Source organism: Myxocyprinus asiaticus, chromosome 26 (assembly GCF_019703515.2).
Source record: "Myxocyprinus asiaticus isolate MX2 ecotype Aquarium Trade chromosome 26, UBuf_Myxa_2, whole genome shotgun sequence".
Lineage (NCBI taxonomy): Eukaryota > Metazoa > Chordata > Actinopteri > Cypriniformes > Catostomidae > Myxocyprinus > Myxocyprinus asiaticus.
In genome coordinates, this window is record NC_059369.1 from 28719557 (window position 1) to 28740000 (window position 20444).

At 38.7% G+C, this 20444-nt stretch overlaps 1 protein-coding gene across 5 annotated transcripts in view; it reads left to right on the top strand.

The window, feature by feature from the left end:
- The window catches only part of LOC127416838 (tumor protein p53-inducible protein 11-like), a 91489-nt gene that overhangs the window by 68974 nt on the left and 2071 nt on the right, over window positions 1–20444 (top strand). For 3 of the 5 annotated variants that reach the window (XM_051656409.1, XM_051656408.1, XM_051656410.1), the window contains exons 3-7: window positions 13393–13451; window positions 16024–16072; window positions 16231–16327; window positions 19020–19121; window positions 19811–20444. The exon at window positions 19811–20444 is cut by the window's right edge and continues 2071 nt beyond it. In XM_051656409.1, coding sequence (XP_051512369.1) covers window positions 13393–13451; window positions 16024–16072; window positions 16231–16327; window positions 19020–19121; window positions 19811–19944 — 441 coding nt within the window. In that variant the 3' untranslated portion in view covers window positions 19945–20444. The remainder of the gene's footprint in view (window positions 1–13392; window positions 13452–16023; window positions 16073–16230; window positions 16328–19019; window positions 19122–19810) is intronic. The other 2 variants (XM_051656411.1, XM_051656412.1) reach the window with 1 other exon arrangement.

Below are 20444 nucleotides of genomic sequence, written 5' to 3' on the forward strand. Positions count from 1 at the left end.
TTTGAGCTGAAGTACAGTTTATGGTACCAGCTACTACAGTTGAAGTCAGAAGTTTACATACACCTTAGCCAAATACATTTAAACTCAGTTTTTCACAAGTCCTGACATTTAATCGTAGAAAACATTGCCTGTCTTAGGTCAGTTAGGATCACTACTTTATTTTAAGAATGTGAAATGTCAGGATAATAGTAGTGAGAATAATTTATTGCAGCTTTTATTTGTTTCATCACATTCCCAGTGGGTAAGTCATTTACATACACTTTGTTAGTATTTGGTAGCCTTGCCTTTAAATCATTTATCTTGGGTCAAACTTTCGGGTAGCCTTCCACAAGCTTCTCACAATATGTTTCTGGAATTTTGGCCCATTCCTCCAGACAGAACTGGTGTAACGGAGTCAGGTTTGTAGGCCTCCTTTTTCACACATGCTTTTTCAGTTCTGCCCGCAAATTTTCTATCGGATTGAGGTCAGGGCTTTGTGATGACCACTCCAATGCCTTGACTTTGTTGTCCTTAAGCCATTTTGCCACTACTTTGGAGGTATGCTTGGGTTCATTGTCCATTTGGAGACCCATTTGCAACCGAGCTTTAACTTCCTGGCTGAAGTCTTGAGATGTTGCTTCAGTATATCCACATAATTTTCTTCCTCATGTTGCCATCTATTTTGTGAAGTGCACCAGTCCCTCCTGCAGCAAAGAACCCCCACAACATGATGCTGCCACCCCCATGCTTCACGGATGGGATGGTGTTCTTCATCTTGCAACCCTTTTTCCTCCAAACATAACGATGGTCATTATGGCTATTTTGTTTCATCAAACCAGAGGACATTTCTCCAAAAAGTAAGATCTTTGTCCCCATGTGCACTTGCAAACTGTAGTCTGGCTTTTTTATTGCGGTTTTGGAGCAGTGGCTTCTTCATTGCTGAGCAGCCTTTCAGGTTATGTCAATATAGGACTCATTTTACTGTGGATATAGATACTTGTCTACCTGTTTCCTCCAACATCTTCACAAGGTCCTTTGCTGTTGTTCTGGGATTGATTTGCATTTTTCCACACCAAACTATGTTAATCTCTAGGAGATAGAATGTGTCTCCTTCCTGAGCGGTATGATGGCTGCATGGTCCCATGGTTTTTATACTTGCGTACTATTGTTTGTGCAGATGAACATGGCACCTTAAAGCATTTGGAAATTGCTCCCAAGGATAAACCAGACTTGTGGAGGTTCACAATTTTTTTTTCTGAGGTCTTGGCTGATTTCTTTTGATTTTCCCATGATGTCAAGCAAAGAGGCACTGAGTTTGAAGGTTGGCCTTAAATTGCATCCACAGGTACACCTCCAATTCAGTACACCTCCTGTCAGAAGCTAATTGTCTAAAGGCTTGACATAATTTTCTGGAATTTTCCAAGCTGCTTAAAGGCACAGTTAACTTAGTGTATGTAAAATTCTGACCCACTGGAATTGTGATGTAGTCAATTAAAAGTGAAACAATCTACTTGTAAACAATTGTTGGAAAAATTACTCGTGTCATGGAAAAAGTAGATGGCCTATACGACTTGCCAAAACTATGGTATGAGTAATATTAAATCTGTGGAGTGGTTAAAAAAATTATTTTTAATGACTTCAGTCTAAGTGTATGTAAACTTCTGACTTCAACAGTATATCAAAACTACTATAGAATTATTTTTTATTATTTTACGAAAGCCTTCCATGGATGCAGCACAAGCCTATTTATTAAATTCTTTCATATTTACAGTGTTTTCTATAGTTAAAATATTTATGATTTATGAATAATGTATGATTGTTCCTTTTAAATATTTGTATTTACATATTTATTACACTTACTACATTTTTTAACAAGTTTGTTCATATGCACTTGTGCGATTTACAGTGAGTTTACACTGATATGAAAAACAAGCGCTAAATTGGTAGTGTCTCTTTAAGAGAATGGCTGCTCCATGAGCAAGTGTTTACGGTTGAATGAGTACAGCGCAATTCGCTGCCCAACTCAATGAAAGAATGTGCACAATGCGCGTCTGTCTGTTCTTCCTTCAGGTTACCGTAGTAATCTTAGTAAGCGCGCACCAGTTTTTTTAGTGACTGTCTGAACAGTCTATTTTCAAATCGTGGTTGGCTTAACAGGACACGCCATAACCATCGCATTTTTAATATGCGTGTTATGTTGAAGTTCAGTTTAGAAGACGCTGAATTCTGTTCCATGCGCTCTGTCTAGCTGTTTGAAACACTCATCTGCTGTATATGCACTGCTTCAGCGAATTGAGTCCACTGCCACATGCCTGGTGGCAACATACTGGCAGGCTGAAGACAGGAACAGATGGAGATGAAGTAGCTGAAGTGTGAACCCAAGTGCAGATTTATTTACAGTGCTGATATCCAAAGCATGAATACAAAACAAACATAAATGACTAGACTTAACTCAGAACCGGATAAACTGGACAAGGAAACAGAGTTACCATCAACAGTACTCGAAGGGAAACACCTGACAAAGACAACCAATGACAAGACTAAACTAATAACAAGATAACAAGAGTATTAAACAGGAACCAATAACAGAACAGAACAGAACTGATAACAAGTTAACAAGACAATGAACCAATGAGAACGAGACACATGAACATGAGGGAAACAGGATATCACATGACAAGACAAGAAGTACATTGAATTTCAAACTAAAAGTCTTAAATACACCTAGCGACCTCTAGTGGCCGCTAGGGCAAATGACCCATGTGTAACATAGCCTCCCCTTTAAAGAGCGACTCCTGGTGCTCCTAGACATAGCACCAAAAAAAAAAAGAAATTCATAGGAGGAGCAGGACATCATGGAACTGGCAGTCCAAGAAAGCACAGGGGAAACGAGAGGGCAAAATGGACCAGGCAGCCAAGGCGGAGCGAATAGAGAGTCCGAAGACTGACATAAACCAGGAGACCAAGCAGGCCAGTGCAGATCAGGCAGACAGTCAGGAGACCAGGGAGACCAGGGCAGATCAGGTGGACAGTCCGGAGGCCAGGACAGATCAGGAGGTTGGCCAGAGGACCAAGGAGACCAGGGCTGATCAGGCGGACAGCTCGGAGACCAAGGAGGCCAGGGTAGTGGTTTCAGGAAGAGAGTAGGGTCCGGAGGTTTGGGAGGTGGCTCCAGGAAGGGAACTGGTGGAGGATCAAGAGACCAGGATGGAACTGGCAGAGGGTCAGGAGACCAGGATGGAACTGGCAGAGGGTCAGGAGGCGGAGGCCATGGGGACAGAGCCGCTGAAGGTAGGGAAGAGCTGCTAGAGATGGAGGCTCAGGAGATGGAGCTGCAGGAGGCAAGGGTTCGGGGGCGGAGCTGCAGGAGGCTCAGCAGATGGAGCCGGAGGTGGAGCGGGTGGAGCCGCTGGAGGATCAGGAATTTCAGTCTCAGGGGACGGAGCCAGAAGTGGAGCAGGGAATTGAGACTCAGGGGCAGAGCCGGAGGTGGAGCAGGTGGAGCCGCTGGAGGAGCAGGGAATTGAGACTCAGGGGGCGGAGATGATGAAGACTAAGAGGGCGGAGCCATGGAAGACTCAGAGAGCAAAACCATGGAAGACTCGAGGAACTGGACAGTTTTGGGAAACTGGACAGTTTTGGGAAACTGGCCAGGCTCAGGAAACTGGACCGGTTCGTCGACAGCCTCGGGGAACTGGACAGGCTCGTCGATGACCACCGTGTTCAGGAGCGCTGGCAGTGACAGGGTAATGACCTCTGTGGCCGGGAACGCTGGCAGCGACTGGGGAACGGCCTCCGTGGCCGTGAACAATAGCAGTGACAGGAACGATCTCTGTGGTTATGAGCACAGGCAGTGACAGGTGAATGACCTCCGTGGTCATGAGCACAGGCAGTGACAGGGGAACGACCTCCGTGGTCATGACACAGGCAAAGACAGGGGAATGACCTCCATGGTCATGAGCACAGGCAGTGACTGGGGAGTAGGTGACTGGGGAGTATCCTCTTCTGGATGGCCGTGAGCACTGCTGCAGGAACGGCCTCCATGGCCAAGGATGCTGTCACTGGGACGGACGAAGCTTCAGGTTCTGGCTCTGGGTTGGACGAGGCTCCAGGAATTGGCTCATTGACTGTGGCAGGCGTGGGCACTGGCTCGATGACCGTGGCAGGTGTGACGGGGAACTCGGGCTTGGCGGCTATGACAGGGAACTCGGGCTTGGTGGTTGATGTAGGAGGAATGCTGATTTCCTCTTCAGCCACTCCCAGAGTGAGGGCCGAACCACTCAGGAGCAGCGCAAAGTCAAAATATTTCTGCAGAGTCCAATCTATTGCCCTGGTGGCATCAATGAATAGATGGGCTCATTTAGTCCTGCATGGAAAAACAGCTTCAGGGAGATCTCTTTGAAACAAACCCGGTGGCAGAGTCGACAGAATTCCACTCCAAATTCCTCTACGGAATGACCCCCTTGCCATAGGTGAATAAGTGCCCCTGCTGAGTTCATCTTGGGTCAAGTATTCTGTAACATACTGGCAGGCTGAAGACAGGAACAGATGGAGAAGTAGCAGTGTGAACCCAAGTGCAGATTTATTTTCAGTGCTGATATCCAAAGCATGAATCCAAAACAAAACAAACATAAATGACTAGACTTGACACAGAACTGGATAAACTGGACAAGGATACAGAGTTACCATCAACAATACTCGACGAGGGTCTATAGCAAACAAGAGGGCTTAAATACACTGACAAGAGAAACACCTGACAAAGACAACCAATGACAAGACTAAACTAATAACAAGATAAGACAATGAACCAATGAGAACGAGACACATGAACATGAAAGAAACAGGATATCACATGACAAGACAAGAAGTACACTGAACTTCAAACTAAAAGTCTTAAACACACCTCTAGTGGCCGCTAGGGCAAATGTCCCAGGTGTAACACCTGGTGTGTGTCCCCAATTGTTCGCTCCTGTGGGGAAAGCCGCGATGCTCCATATTGTTGTTGCTGTGATGATTTATGAAGCGTTCCATTCAACTCGGAGAGTCTGAATTTCCACCTTTCAACTGGGCAAAATGCAACGGAATGACACTTTATATCAGACTTCTAACTTGGAAACTCGCACGGTAATCTTCAACTCCCATTTTGTCGAGATAGAGGTGTGTGTTACGTCATGCAAACATGTCGGCACCCAGGGCAGGGAGTCAGTGGCAAACATTCACTTTTATTAAATAATATCTATGAACGAGTCAAAGTTCTTACATTAAATGATAATGTTTAGAAAACGTTGTGCAGAGACAGGTGTTCAAAACACGGTTAATTACACTCTCTTTTGATTATCGTAACGATAGCATTGCAGCGTCGCATATCAGTTTGGTTGCTGTGACACGTCTCTGACAATCAATGTTCCCCTCAAAATCACAATGTAATCAATCTCAAAATTAAAAATAAGCTCTCTCTTTGACATGTTTGTGTTTAGTTGTCAGGTAATTGTCACTGAATTTTGAATTAAGTGAAAAGTCACATCATGTATGATCACCATCGATCATCATTTTCATGATCGATCATTGCTGCCAAGTCTGAGTACCCGAGTACTCAAGTACTCATGCCCATCCCTAGTACAAATATTTATTGTGCACAATCTCAAATTCAAATCTACAAGCTCTCGAGTTTTGCAACACTTTTACCTTCTAACAGACCTCCAACAGGCACGTTACTGGTCTGTGTCCATGCTTTAAAACAGAATGTTGTAAAAACAGTCTGGAAAAAAGTTTAACCAAAGTCATAGTTGACATTGTTAAATGCAATGTCAATGCCATTTCACGGCTGAACTAAAGTGATGGTGACAGCGCAATCATGACAGATCCAGACCCACTGCAGCCAAAGAAGGTAAATTTCCTTCAGGGTGCGCACTCACAACATGCTGTAAAATATGAGGCTGAATCCAGCTTCCTAATCACCAGTTTTTTTATTCAGTAAAAAGGAATGCGGTGCTCAAGTTCTTCTTCGCCTCTATACAACTCAATCTCTGGCGAGTAAAATCTGAAAACCGTACTCACCAGTGGCTAATAAAACACATATTTCAAAATCAGAATGAGCTTTATTGCTAAGTGTGCTCACGTACACAAGTAATTGTTTTTTGGTGATAGGAAAAACAAGTGCACACAGAACATTAGTTGCATTTCGCATAGCGCAAAATTTGTCACATATGCAAGTGATTTACTCGCTATGTAGAGGGCTTGAATATACTGTAGCATGATTTGAGCTAAAATGAAATTTTTGGTACCAGGTACAATTTGTCAGATTGTATTGCTGTTTTGAAATGCTATTGAAATATAATTTTGAAAGAGTTTTGATTAAGGTCTTTCCCTGTTCAAATAGATAGAAGCTTTACTTGTATGCCTCCTACCAACATAGAAAATAGTTGTTTGAGGGCGTTATCAAGGTGCTGTTTACATCTGGTATTAAGATCCGTCTCAGGTGATTCGATTGCAAGTAGTCAGGTATTTGCCACCTGACTACTTGCAATCGAATCACCCAAGACGGATCTACACCTGGTAGTGACATGCATCTCAAACGTGTCTCCTGTGACCACTTATGCTTAAATTTCGAGGGGAGGATCTCTGAATTGACCGCATACCTAGCTATTACGTCAGTGTGTTAGTGCATGTTAAGAAAGTTTTAAAAATTGCTGCACCATTGCTCCTAAATATACAGTACTTGAATTGAAATCAAAGCACACACATGTTGTTTCGAGTAGAATTATCAGTTATTTAGTGGAATACCTTTATTACGCAAACTTTGGATGTGTGTGCCTTGATCTATGTTACTGCATGTTGATATCAGGTATACTGTTAAGAAGTTCTGTGCATGCATGGATGTGTTTTTCCAAATTTTTATACCAAGGAAGTTTCAACTGCAAAGTTTAAAGCCTTTATTTCAGCCTAGTGGATGGTTGACAGGTTAGCAGCTGGTCTTTCAGTTGTACTGTACGTTTACATGCATTTACATCAGTACAATTTCATTCAGACTAAAGCATTTACATTTTAAAAAGACTAATTATTGTTTCAGTCTGACCGAAATCCAAACCTTTTAAGTCCATGTAAATGCAAATATTGTCTGTGATACATCTGAACAGGCTAGCATTTACACTACAAACATGCACTTTCGATTACCTCCGAATGTGTTTGAGTGATCTGATCACAAAATGTTTTGTTTTTTTACCCCATTTATGCCTTTATTTAGTGTTATCCACTTGTGATCGGATCACCCGAAATGCATTATAATACCAGGTGTAAAGGGGGCCTAAGATGGCCGCATAGTGAACTGATTTGCTATAAAGGGACTTCGGTGTAATTGCCCTCAAATCATTGAAATGAAAGTTACATTTGCATCAGCCAGTTATTTTGGCAGTGGTTGAAAGACTTGGAAGCAGATGAAAAGATGACCATGACCACATTGATCTCTCCATTTCCTTTTGCAATGTAGATGTCGTTGAGAGCATGTCTGTGTTTACATATCATCTCCAACACAACAAATCATCAAGCTGGCACTCTGCTTGGCTTTCATCAGTTGCGTTCAGACTTTGACCCGCAGGTAGCCTCTGATCAAGTTGTCGGCACTTGCTGAGAATTTCTCTTAGAGGCAAAAGAAGCCAGTAAATTGAAACATTTATACTGTTTAGGGCTCAGAAAGGTCTTTGGTGTTTAAATAAGATGGCTGACCTTCTAAGGTCCTGCCAACACACAGAACCAACCACAAGATAAATTGCAATTTGCAGTTGGTAAAGCATTCTCCAAAGTGTTTTGCTTTGTGAATCCCAATGAAAAGGTTAAAACTAGAAAGATTAAAAAAGAAAGTTGAAAGTCTCTTGTTAAAAATTAAGTCTGTAATTTCTGCAATTACGTCATCAAATGTAATTGTGAAAATAAACATTGTTTTCAGACAGATTTCTGAATAAACGCACGCCATTGGTTTAGCCAGTGTTGTTGTGTCGGGCTGCCTGGGCTACTCAGATTAATGTTTGAAAGCACCACAGAGGGACAGTGTTTACCCTTTTTAGATAAATCAACCTACTTTGGTTTACTTAGTTGTCTCTGCATATTAAACTGGGATAGGAGATTTTAACATTTTTTTGTTTTGTTTTTATAAGTATTTTAACTTTGAAAAAATTACACACAATAACTTTAAAACAAAAACTAGATTTAATTTGATTTAATTAACTCTACAATCTGTTGATCAGCTCTGATCAGAAGTTCCACATGAGTGATGATCTGCATATTTTCACTGATTTACAGGAATTCAGTGTCACTACATAACGTTCTACATTCTATTCTATTCTACATCCGAGAGTGTGCAAATAAATTTGTATAATTTTTAATTACCATACATTTGGGATCAAGAGTTGATTTAAAAAACACTACCCTGTCTTTTATGAAATGAAGTTCAAAACCATTGTCATTTAAAAAGTTTAAAATGGCAATTTAACGGAAATTCACTCCCACATTTAAATTAGGGATTTGCACGAGTAACTGAGTAAGCAATGAAAATGATTTATAAAAAGAACACATTAGTATTGTCATGACAGTCAAAATTCCATAATTTTTCAAATTATTAAACAGAATGCAAATTTAGAACAAATTATGCTTTCTGCCATGAAAATGGACTATAATTGATAAATAATCCCTAATAGCAGTGTGAAGTGGCTATTTACAGGTATCCATTTATTATTCCTTTTGCTGTTAATACATTGCATGACTTTCCCCCAAACATTGGATTAGTACTCTTTAACTTCACTTTCTATGAAGGTCATTGGGTTTTCCTTTGTATGTTTGTCTGAAATACCAGATGTTTTTGAGAGATCTTAATTTTGAGGTCAAGCTCAAAGCAGTGTGATTTTGTGGAAGCAAGGATATCTGACCTTTTGTACAAAAGAGTTTACTTTGTTAATGTCACAAATTTGATTAATGACCTAGAAATTATGCAGCATTTTAAATATTTCTTCATTTTGTTTCATAGATTTTCTTTGAATTTTTCAAAATCCTAAAACTTTGTCCATTTTCCAGGCTTTCATGAATAATTTACAGATTTACATTGTGATCTTGGATTGTGTTTGTAAAGTTAAGTTATATTGTATTGTGTTGTATAGCTGTCTCACTGACTTTCTTCGACACCTCATGCAAAAATCTCTGCTTTTTTTACATTCTCAACTGTGAAATTTAGTGTGTCTACTTTTTGATATCATTGTACTGTGTTGTCATTTCATTAAATTGAACAATCCCTCAGTGGATGACATGTTGAAATAAATATTTATGTGAGGGTTAGAGGATTGAAAATCCCTGCTGAAAATAACATCTAAAACCAGACTGGTTTGCAGGTCTTGGCTGTTCTTCCAAGCTCTTCATGCTGGGAGACCAGCTAGACCAGCTTGGTCAGGCTGATAGAGCAGTTTAAACAAGATAAGATGATCTTAAATGATCTTAAAACCTGCTTTTTTGCCCAGTATGGAAATAATTAGCTCAGTATAAAAACAATAGAAGTCAATACAAAGTCCCCACCATGATAGAAGAGAAAATGTATGTGTGTGTGCAGTCTGATTGTTTGGTTTTAGCTGGGTTTGGTCAGCAACCTGGCAGTCACTAAATCGAATTTATTTTTGAGTCATTAGCACATCCCAGTATGAACAGCAACAGCAGTGCCTGCTTTATCACTGTGGCTCGATCCACAGGGACTGGCACAATCCCGGCCCTCATGATGTGCCTTCTGTCTTTATCTCTGCATGCTTACTTTGCACCTCTTTGCTTCCATTCTGTCTGTCTGTCTTTCTCTATCTCTCTCTGTCTCTCTCTCTTTCTCTGTCTCTCTTTCTCCCCCCTCCCCCATCAATCTGTTTTTTCACACTCTTTTTGAGGGAAGCCACAAAGATGCACTCACACCTGCTCACAGTACTTTCCTTCCTTCTCAGTATTGTTCCAATCTGTCACAATGAATAGGATTTTGGAGTTGTGGCTTTCCGCTGAGAATAAATGAAACATATCCCACTAATCTGTCACAGCTTGATAGGGTTCATAAAGTCATCAATCAGTGTAGTTCAGCAAACCTGGGTATGTGACTCAAATAAAATATTATTTCTCACACAGATTTATAGGAAAGTAATCAAGAATGTTTTTGTTTTTTTTATTCTCTCTCTGAGAGGCTGTTCTACTAACCTCAATGTCAGCATACCTGGGAACATTCAGTACACACTGCAGAGTTTTGGGAGTGATAAACAAATTTAAATTAGGGATGGGCAGTTTCGAGTAATTTTGTAGTTGAGTACTCTAACCTACAAAGAAACGAGTATCCAATTAGTCGTAAATTAAAATGCATGTTCAAAATAACACGTATGGCATGTATGTGTATTTTAAATTTTGTTTTATTCACAAACGTTACCAAGAACGGTTTCAATATAAGATAACTAAGTTATAACTAATAACTTAGATAATGTAGTTTAAGAAAACAAAAATGAATAGATTGAAAATATTGAAATGAAAAATGTGCATTAATAAAAATGGAAAACAAAAAATATTGAAACACAAAGCTTCGATAGAAATCAATACTGATGGCATTAGGGTAACGACGCACAAATAAACAAGTCTACATAAAGGCTATCACATTTTTATATATTTATTATTCAGAAAAACAAATGGTGAAAGTTTGATTTTTATAAAATGCGCTCTGCAGGTGTTTACAGATTTAATGCACACACACACATACTTGTCTGATAAGCTTCCATGTTCCACCAATAAAAGCAGATCCTTGTCTGTTGGTTTGCAGGACTCCAACAATAACCGAATGACGGCACTGTACCAAATGCTAATACCCCCGCATCATAGAATGCACTCTCAAACACATTCAGTAATCCATATGTAAGCACATATTGCTGATTATTAAATTTTATTTAAGTTATAATAATGAGGGTGTTTATTGTCATTGTTTCCTTCAGTGACCTTACAATACATCCTACATTAAAAGTTTTGCACCTAAATCACCCAGTACTGACACTGATATACAAACGCAGATGTTCTACATTTCTAAAGCATATAAAGTGATTAAACTAGTCTTAATCAACTCACCCTTTTTACAGAAATGATCCAGCACATAACAGCTTCAAATAAAATTTGCATGCACAATACTCAATAGTAAAATGCATTTACCTCTCTCGATTGAAACATTTCGCCCCCTCATTCAAATGCTCAGTTCACGCATGCTCATCAGGAGCTCATTAATCAGCAGTTCTCAGTAATATTTCCGAAAGAGGTGATTCTCAGTTGAGTGCACTGGTGACTCGTGAACTGCTGTCACCAGATCAGTGTGCTGTTGACATAAGAGCTGCTGTCCCAGGATACGTGTACTGTTGACTCGAGAGCTGCTGTCCCAGGATCAGTGTACTGTTAACTTAAGAGCTGCTGTTCCAGGATCAGTGTACTGTTGACTTGAGAGCTGCTGTCCCAGGATCAGTGTACTGTTGACTTAAGAGCTGCTGTCCTGGGATAAGTGTACTGTTGACTTAAGAGCTGCTGTTCCAGGATCAGTGTACTCTTGACTTGAGAGCTGCTGTTCCGGGATCAGTGTACTCTTGACTTGAGAGCTGCTGTTCCGGGATCAGTGTACTGTTGACTTGAGAGCTGCTGTCCCAGGATCAGTGTACTGTTGACTTAAGAGCTGCTGTCCTGGGATAAGTGTACTGTTGACTTAAGAGCTGCTGTCCTGGGATAAGTGTACTGTTGACTTGAGAGCTTCTGTCCCGGGATCAGTGTACTGTTGACTCGAGAGCTGCTGTCCCAGGGTCAGTGTACTATTGATGCGAGAGCTGTTGCGACCGGATCATCATCACACGTTGATAAAACGGTAATACAATGAAGTCATAAATATATTTCCAGTATGTTTTATTTGTTATACTTTATGCTGTTCAGCAAAATAACACCAGTAACATCCATTTCGCCCCTTAATCACACGCATGCTCAATGTCAGTAACTTATCAGTTCTCAGCATGGCGAACACCTCTGAAAGAGGCGATTCTCAGTTCAGTGTACTGTTGACTTGAGAACTGCTGTGAGTGACTCAATGTACTGTTGACTCGAGAGCTGATGTGCTGTCCAAGGATCAGTGAGTGTACTGTTGACTCAAGAACAGTTGCAACCGGTTCATGATCATACGTTGATAAAACGGTAATACAATGAAGTCATAAACACATTCCGAGTATGTTTTATTTGTTACACTTTCTGCAGTGTATTTCAACACTGCTCATGGCAGGCAAATGCACAAAGGAAAATTAATTTGCGATATTCGAGTAGTGTTTTTAATACTCAAGTTGCTGGTGCAGAACCTGTGCTCGATTACTCGGTTACTCATGCACATCCCTAAATTTAGGGAATCCGCTAAATTACCATTCCATGTGTGTATGTAATAGAGGAGACACCCCCAAAGTTGCCATGGTTAAAAGTAATAAGCAGTGTCTTGTGGCTCCATCGATAGCATTTGTGTCATTGCCTGCATTACCCAATCTCTGTAAATGTGCATGCTTGTAAATCAATGCTTTGGTGAACTTTTAGCAGGCTAAGTTGAAGTCAGTGTTTACATGTATCTATTTATCATTGTAATGTACAATCCATTCTGATACATATTCTCCTAGAACAATTCTCACCAGCTTTTTTCTGTCTTCATTCTTTCACAGAACATTTTTTTCTCTTGAAAGTAAAATGCTCTTTTAGGAGAAATGCATGCTCTTTTTATATATCAAATTGGTTTAAGCAGCCATATGGGAATCCATAGATACACTGCTAATCATAAAACATTCTCACTTTCCCAAAAGATGATTAAACAATAAAGCATCTTGCCAACTCTGATTTCTTTGTAGTGCAGCCGCATTTGTTTTTATAGCTATGACAAGGGAGTAGGTGTGTGCGTTGAATGACAGCCATAAACGCGGATATGTGTGAATCTGTGGAAATCATCAGAGACTTTATGTGGGAGGCTGCATTGGCTAATTTGTTATCAAATTGGATTTTATACTAAATATAGTGTGCTATTAATCCACCTATCCATCCGTGGCCCCTAGTCATCAGTGTTGACAACAGGTTTCTTCACTTTAATTAAAGATGTCTTTGTGATTCGCACTATATATGGATAACACGGCATGCACTATTACAGTAACTCATCATGTTTCAAACTGATATAGTTGTTATTATTCATCTGAAAGCAATGCAGAATGATAAACACATGTCTGTTTCATGTTTAATTTTGGATTCTGTTGGAAATTACACTTAAAATATGATTCACTTCTTGATTATTCTGAATGTAGTGTTTTTCTCTCTTGTCCTTAATGTCTCTCTCTCTCTCTCTTCCTCACTTCACTTCCTCCTCTTCTCTCTCAGATCAGTCAGATGCTAGGGAATGAGATTAAATTTGCTGTTCGGGAGCCTGTGGGCCTGAGGTAAGACCACATCCCTGTGTTGTTCCATTCCCCTTGCTGCACTGCAATGCTTAGGGGAGTTTTCTCTAGCACACCTCATTTATTACATTTTGCCTTGGGTCACCAAACCAAATGGCATGCCTTTAATTAAGACACAGTTATTTTGACTGGCCACAGCTGATCTAGCTGAACCATTATCTCTTAAGTGTTCATATTCAGTCTGTATTTGAGTAAGGGATACTGTCTCTGTACACTAAATTAAACCATTTCTAATTTTATTTTTATTTTTTTTAAATCCCTGCCAGAAAGGTCTTATCATTTATGTGCAATATTAATGTAATGTGTAAAGTCTCCAAATATCATTTTGCACCATACAAGGCCATAACACAACTTAAGAATATAAACAATATAGTCAGAAATTCTTCTATTTTGCATTTTCCAAATTCAGTAAAAAAAACTAATATTATCAGCATAACAATTTGAGTGAAAAGTTTGGTTGACAAATGATCATGATTTTCTTATTTAGTTACTGAAGTATATTCTCCAACATGACCTCAAGCTGGCATGGACTCAAGTTTGTGCAAAAACTTGTCCTGTTATGCCAGCATAATTTGAGAATTTTCTAAAGGTCATCTTGTTTTTCCAATGGAAGTGAGTAAATCTGACTTTTTGTTAAAATTAGTTAAAATGGTCAGTGTCACAAATTAGATTATTTGATTAGTGACCTAGAAATAGTGCAGAATCTTAAATGTCATATAATATTTAAAATATTCATTTTACAAATTACAACATAATGTTTCTTTGTTTTACAGTTGAAGCCAGAAGTTTACATACACATTAGCCAAATACATTTAAACTCAGTTTTTCACAATTTCTGACATTTAATCGTAGAAAACTTTCCCTGCCTTAGATCAGTTAGGATCACTACTTTAAGAATGTGAAATATCAGAATAATAGTAGAGAGAATGATTTATTTCAACTTTTATATCTTTCATCACATTCCCAGTGGGTCAGAAGTTTACATACAATTTGTTAGTATTTGGTAGCATTGCCTTTAAATTGTTTAACTTCCATAAGCTTCTCACAATAGGTTGCTGGAATTTTGGCCCATTCCTCCAGACAGAACTGGTGTAACTGAGTCAGGTTTGTAGGCCTCCTTGCTCGTGCACACTTTTTCAGTTCTGCCCACAAATTTTCTATCAGATTGAGGTCAGGACTTTGTGATGGCCACTCCAGTACCTTGATTTTGTTGTCCTTAAGCCATTTTGCCACAACTTTTGAGGTATGCTTGGGGTCATTGTCTATTTTGAAGACCCATTTGCGACCGAGCTTTAACTTCCTGGCTGATGTCTTGAGATGTTGCTTCAATATAGCCAAATGATTTTCCTTACTCATGATGCCATCTATTTTGTGACGTGCACCAGTCCCTCCAGCAGCAAAGCAACATGATGCTGCCACCCCCATGCTTCACGGTTGGGAGTTCTTCGGCTTGCAAGCCTCACCCTTTTTCCTCCAAACATAACGATGGACATTATGGCCAAAAAGTTCAATTTTTGTCTCATTAGACCAGAGGAAATTTCTCCAAAAAGTAAGATCTTTGTCCCCATGTGCACTTGCAAACTGTAGTCTGGCTTTTTTATGGTGGTTTTGGAGCATTGGCTTCCTTTCTGAGCAGCCTTTCAGGTTATGTTGATATAGGATTCGTTTTACTGTGGATATAGATACTTGTCTACCTGTTTCCTCCAGCATCTTCACAAGGTCCTTTGCTGTTGTTCTGGGATTGATTTGCACTTTTCACACCAAACTACGTTCATCTCTAGGAGACAGAATGTGTCTCCTTCCTGAGCGGTATGATGGCTGTGTGGAACCTTGGTGTATATACTTGTGTACTATTGTTGGTACAGATCAATGTGGTACCTTCAGGTGTTTGGAAATTGCTCCCAAGGATGAACCAGACTTGTGGATGTCCACAATTTTTTTCTGAGGTCTTGGCTGATTTCATTTGATTTTCCCATGATGTCAAGCAAAGAGGCACTGAGTTTGAAGGTTGGCCTTAAAATACATCCACAGGTACACCTCCAATTCAGTACACCTCTTATCAGAAGCTAATTGGCTAAAGGCTTGACATAATTTTCTGGAATTTTCCAAGCTGCTTAAAGGCACAGTTAACTTAGTGTATGTAAACTTCTGACACACTGGAATTGTGCTATAGTCAATTAAAAGTGAAACAATCTGTCTGTAAACAGTTGCTGGACAAATTACTTGTATCATGCACAAAGTAGATGTCCTTAATGACTTGCCAAAACTATAGTTTGCTAATATTAAATCTGTGGAGTGGTTAAAAAAGGAGTTTTATTGACTTCAACCTAAGTGTATGTAAACCTCTGACTTCAACTGTACATTTTTCAAAATCCTAAGGCTTTTTTTAAGTTTCAAATTAAATTACATTTTGAATGACATGTTTTCAGTAAGGTCTCAGATACTTTTATACCCCAATGTATATTCATGCGTAACTGCCTTGGGCATTTTAGAATAGGCAATACGCAAAGTAAGCTGTCTTCTTTATTCACTATGATGTATTTCCTTTGTCAAGGTTATGGATTCTCTTCTCTGCTGTGGTTTTCACTGTCATGGCCCTTATGGTGAGTTTAGTATCTTAACACTTGAGCTTCTAGTAACTATTGCTTTGGAGTTGCAACATCACATTTGTTATGCTTCCTTACTCTCTTTAGCCTTATATGATAATAAACCTATTCACCATCAAATGCATAATATATGTGAAGTTGTATGTGTTTTCTAGGCACTAGCCTTTCCTAACCAGCTGTATGAGGTTGTATTTGATCAAGAGCAAACAGCCACCAGTGTTTCTATACGTCTCTATGGAGGGGCCATTCTGAGTAAGTAGTCATATTCTCTCTAATCATATTTAGAATAATGTAGCACTGTCTCATTCCAGAATGCTTCTAACAGTGCTACATACCCTAGTGATCTTTCACAGCCTTTGTGGTCAGCAAATATATTAATGGGCTATAAAACAGACTCCCCTATGTGTCTATATATACCTTTCCACACAAGTGAGTCTTAATAGTGTTTGTATTTTGTTAAGCGACTAAATGGCCAGTCAGTCAGCGGATTGTGAAGAGAAGCGAGGAGGAAATATTTCTGCCGGGATTGCATGCTCTCTGCTGCTCATTCATTCTGTTGCACTTTAAATCCAACTCTTTCTGGCCCACTGCATTCAACTGCAGACAACTAATTTGCGCAAATTAGTAGCGCAATTATTCCCCTTTTTACCTGGTCCCTTTTTAGCCTGCCCTTGAACATTTATTAAATAAAGGAGTTATAAAGGATTTTTTAATATTGCTCATTTAATCTCCCTTGTAATTGTAAAGTCTGTCAGTGTGCTTGTGTCAGCCGCTGTACTTTAGTGACTGTCAGGGCTGCATGAACAGGAAGCCCCCAGTGAAAATTTCCCCTGAAGTTCAACTCAATGGAACAGCTATCATATTTGTCATCTTAGTTATTTATATAGTTATATACTGTATATATACCCTACATTGAACATCTTGGATTCAAAATATAGTATACAGTAAGCCTGAAAATTAAGTTTTAGGGTTTTGAAAATGTGCATTTATGATGTAAAACAAAAATAAATATTTAAGATTCTGCACTATTCCTTGGTTGCTAATAAAATAAGCGAACTTGTGACATTGACCATGATAAGACCTTTTAACAAACGCTCAGGTTGTTTCCATTGAAGGGCACAAAATGCTCTTTGAAACATTCTCAAATCGTGATTGTTTACATGAATCATCAGGTTTTCCACAAACTTGTAAAGTCTATACCAGCTCAAGTGCATGATATCATTAAAGCAAAACGGGGATGTAACACTAAGAAATTCTGAAATTCATGCTTGTTTTTCAGTTCACATTGTTATGCTGATTATAAGGTTTATAATGATTAAAGGTGCACTCAGTAATTTTTTCCCCATTACAGTTTTTCCTCAGTCGCTTTGGCTCATTTTTTGAAACAGTCTTAACATTCTCTAAACTGTAAGTGCAATTGTCACAACTGTTTTATGGGACATCACAACTCTATTGCATGTCTGCAAAATGTAGTAACTCACCCAAAACATTTAATTCATGCTTCAAAACATAGTTATTGTGTCAGTAAATTGGCCAATGCCACCAAAATGAAAAGTTTTTTTGTCATTGTGTGAGCTGTACTGGTCAAAATGTTTAGATGTTTTTCCACCATGGCAGTCAACACTGGAAGTGTTTGTTATATATACATTTCATTTTTGTTCTACTTTTTTGTTGGCACTGACTGCTTACTATACTGTACAAAAATGTCAGTTTTGTCTAGCTGAATGCTATTGTGTATCACACTGAGATTTTAACAGTAGGTAAAAGTTTACTGGGAAAAGTCAATACTGTAGAATACTGTAGTACACAGAAAAAGGATATGCACATTTGTATGTATACAGTAAATGTATTTTTGTAAATTCACATTTAGATGTCCATTTTTACACATTTCTTACATGTAAAGTCATATATAGTAAACAGAAGATTGCCACAAAATGACATCCATGCAACAACAACAACAATAAAAACCCTGCTACAATGAAAAAACATTCAATGTCATAGATATTATGGAATATACATGTATGTCTGACAGATTTGGTAACTGAATGGATCATTTTGCATATGGTGGCTCACACGATGAAAGAATGTTTAGAAGTTGTGAAGAGTATGACAATTTCACTGAGAATCAACTCATCAGTTTTAATCAGCAAGCCATGTGCATTTAGTTATTGTGCAAATTGTAGACAATTGTACTTACTCTTTTGCACACATATGCCAAAACACATGCGATTTGCTTAAATGAATAAGAAATTCAAATCTAGTGTGAACAGGAAACTAATTGTTCAGAGATTTGAACTTAATGTTTTGAAAAAAATAATTCTCATTGGAGAATTGAGCCAAAGAGATTGAGAAAAACTGTAAAAAAAAATTGTACTCTTAAAGAAATTAATAGTAAGTTTGAAACATGTGTATACAATCATGACCACTAACATGAGTTGAGGACTCTAGTCATATCAGTAACCTTATAAAAGCTGTTTTATTCTACATGGGGCAGGGGGCTGCCATTTTAGAATCACTTCTCTCCTAATCTCAGTAACCGTCTTGTTATTGGAAACTTTCACTCTTGGATTAAATTCATCATGGCTGATTGCGAATAGTGAATTTCTGCAATGACATCTGTAACTAAAAACTGTTGATTTTGAATAATGCTTCATCCACACCACTAGGTGTCTCTAAGTCCAAGATGACGCAAGCAAACGTTACTGAGTGCACCTTTAAACATTTTGACTATGGTCTCATTTGTTTGGACCCCATTGTATTACTTTTTTATTTATTTATTTTTTTTATTCTGAAGAGAGTACTTATATTTACATAAAGTAATTCTTCTCATCTATATGTTGTTACCTACACTGTTTGAATGTGTGTTTTACAATAACAAGTTATCCTGCAGAATGTTGACTTATTTTTACCTCATTCTGTTTCCTTATTGTGCCTATTTTGTCAGGTCTCTCTCTAATCATGTGGAATGGCTTGTATACTGCTGAAAAGATCATCATCCAGTGGACATTACTTAGTGAAGCCTGCTATTTTGCCATTCAGTTTTTAGGTTTGTAGTGAGATGCAAATCTGTATGGTTTATGCATGCTGTATCCTCAGCTGTGGATAGACTGTGTAATGTCATGATGACACTGCCCTCTAGTGGTTGTGGTCCTTCAATGGATTCATGCAAGCGTATACACGTACTGTATAGTGTAATTTATAAACTCCCTGTGCTATACTGCATATATATAGTTGGTTGAAAATGTTTCAGGTAATAAGTTTCCTACAGAATGCTGTTTTCCCCCCATATGATTCAAACTCCCCATAATTGGCCCTAACTACAGATATAAAACAAAGAAACAAATTAAGAAGATATTTTAGTTACGTATTTTAATGTTTTAAATATTTAATAAAATTTTTTTTATTAAAATTATCATTATTATTTTATTACAATGAAAATTTCATTTATTACATATAAACGAACACGTATTCAATTCTGACTGCAAGCTCACAACAAAAATAATGGGTAAAATAACTCAGTTCATTTAGTAGTGATGCTGTAGTTTCAGATTCGAAGAACCACCACCCCATAAACTACATACCAATGTGCTGTAGAAAGCAGTAGGCCTAAATACAACATCTAATTAGACTTTTTAGATATTTATCACAAATGTATCATATGCCCCTCAAAAATGTCTTTGCTTAGATATCTCATTATGTTCATAAATGTATTTTTTACACTTCTCTGTGTTACAGTGACTTCCATCACTCTGGTGGAACTGGGCTCCCTGCCAAATGCTGCCATCCTCCTCCTCCTCAGTCGCATCTTCTTCCTTATTGTCACGCTGTCCTACTACTACCATCTGGGACGCCGGCCCAAGAAAATCTGAGTGCCCCACACCAGTCCAACACACCTGGTGCTTGGGGAATTGAGAGACGGGCCGCTGGGCTGGAGATTTCATTAAAAACATCATCACCTGGCGTTGAGCCTTACTGCAAGGACAATGCCAAACCCCAGGCCTTTATTTTAATTTCCAGCGTACACACAACATGGGAGTATGCCTCTACAAAGCATCTCTTTTTGCTTTTGTTTTTTAGTGGGAAATGCTCACAATGTTGTAAAGTGAATTCCACTTCTTTTTTGGATTGTGTGGTCACAGTGTAGCTCTCCTCATTCAGCGTTTCTTCTGTAAAGTATTGCGCACTGTAGCTGAGCTCAGAATGCTGCAAAACTGTCTGTAGCTACTGTATGGTATCAATAAAACTGTAAACAATTTCATGTAGTAATGCCAGTGACTTCTAGTTCCTAGTCATGTGATGTTTATAAGGGTGGCTAGTAAATAATAGAATGTGGTTTTTACATGTGGGTTTTTCATAAAAAATTGAGATT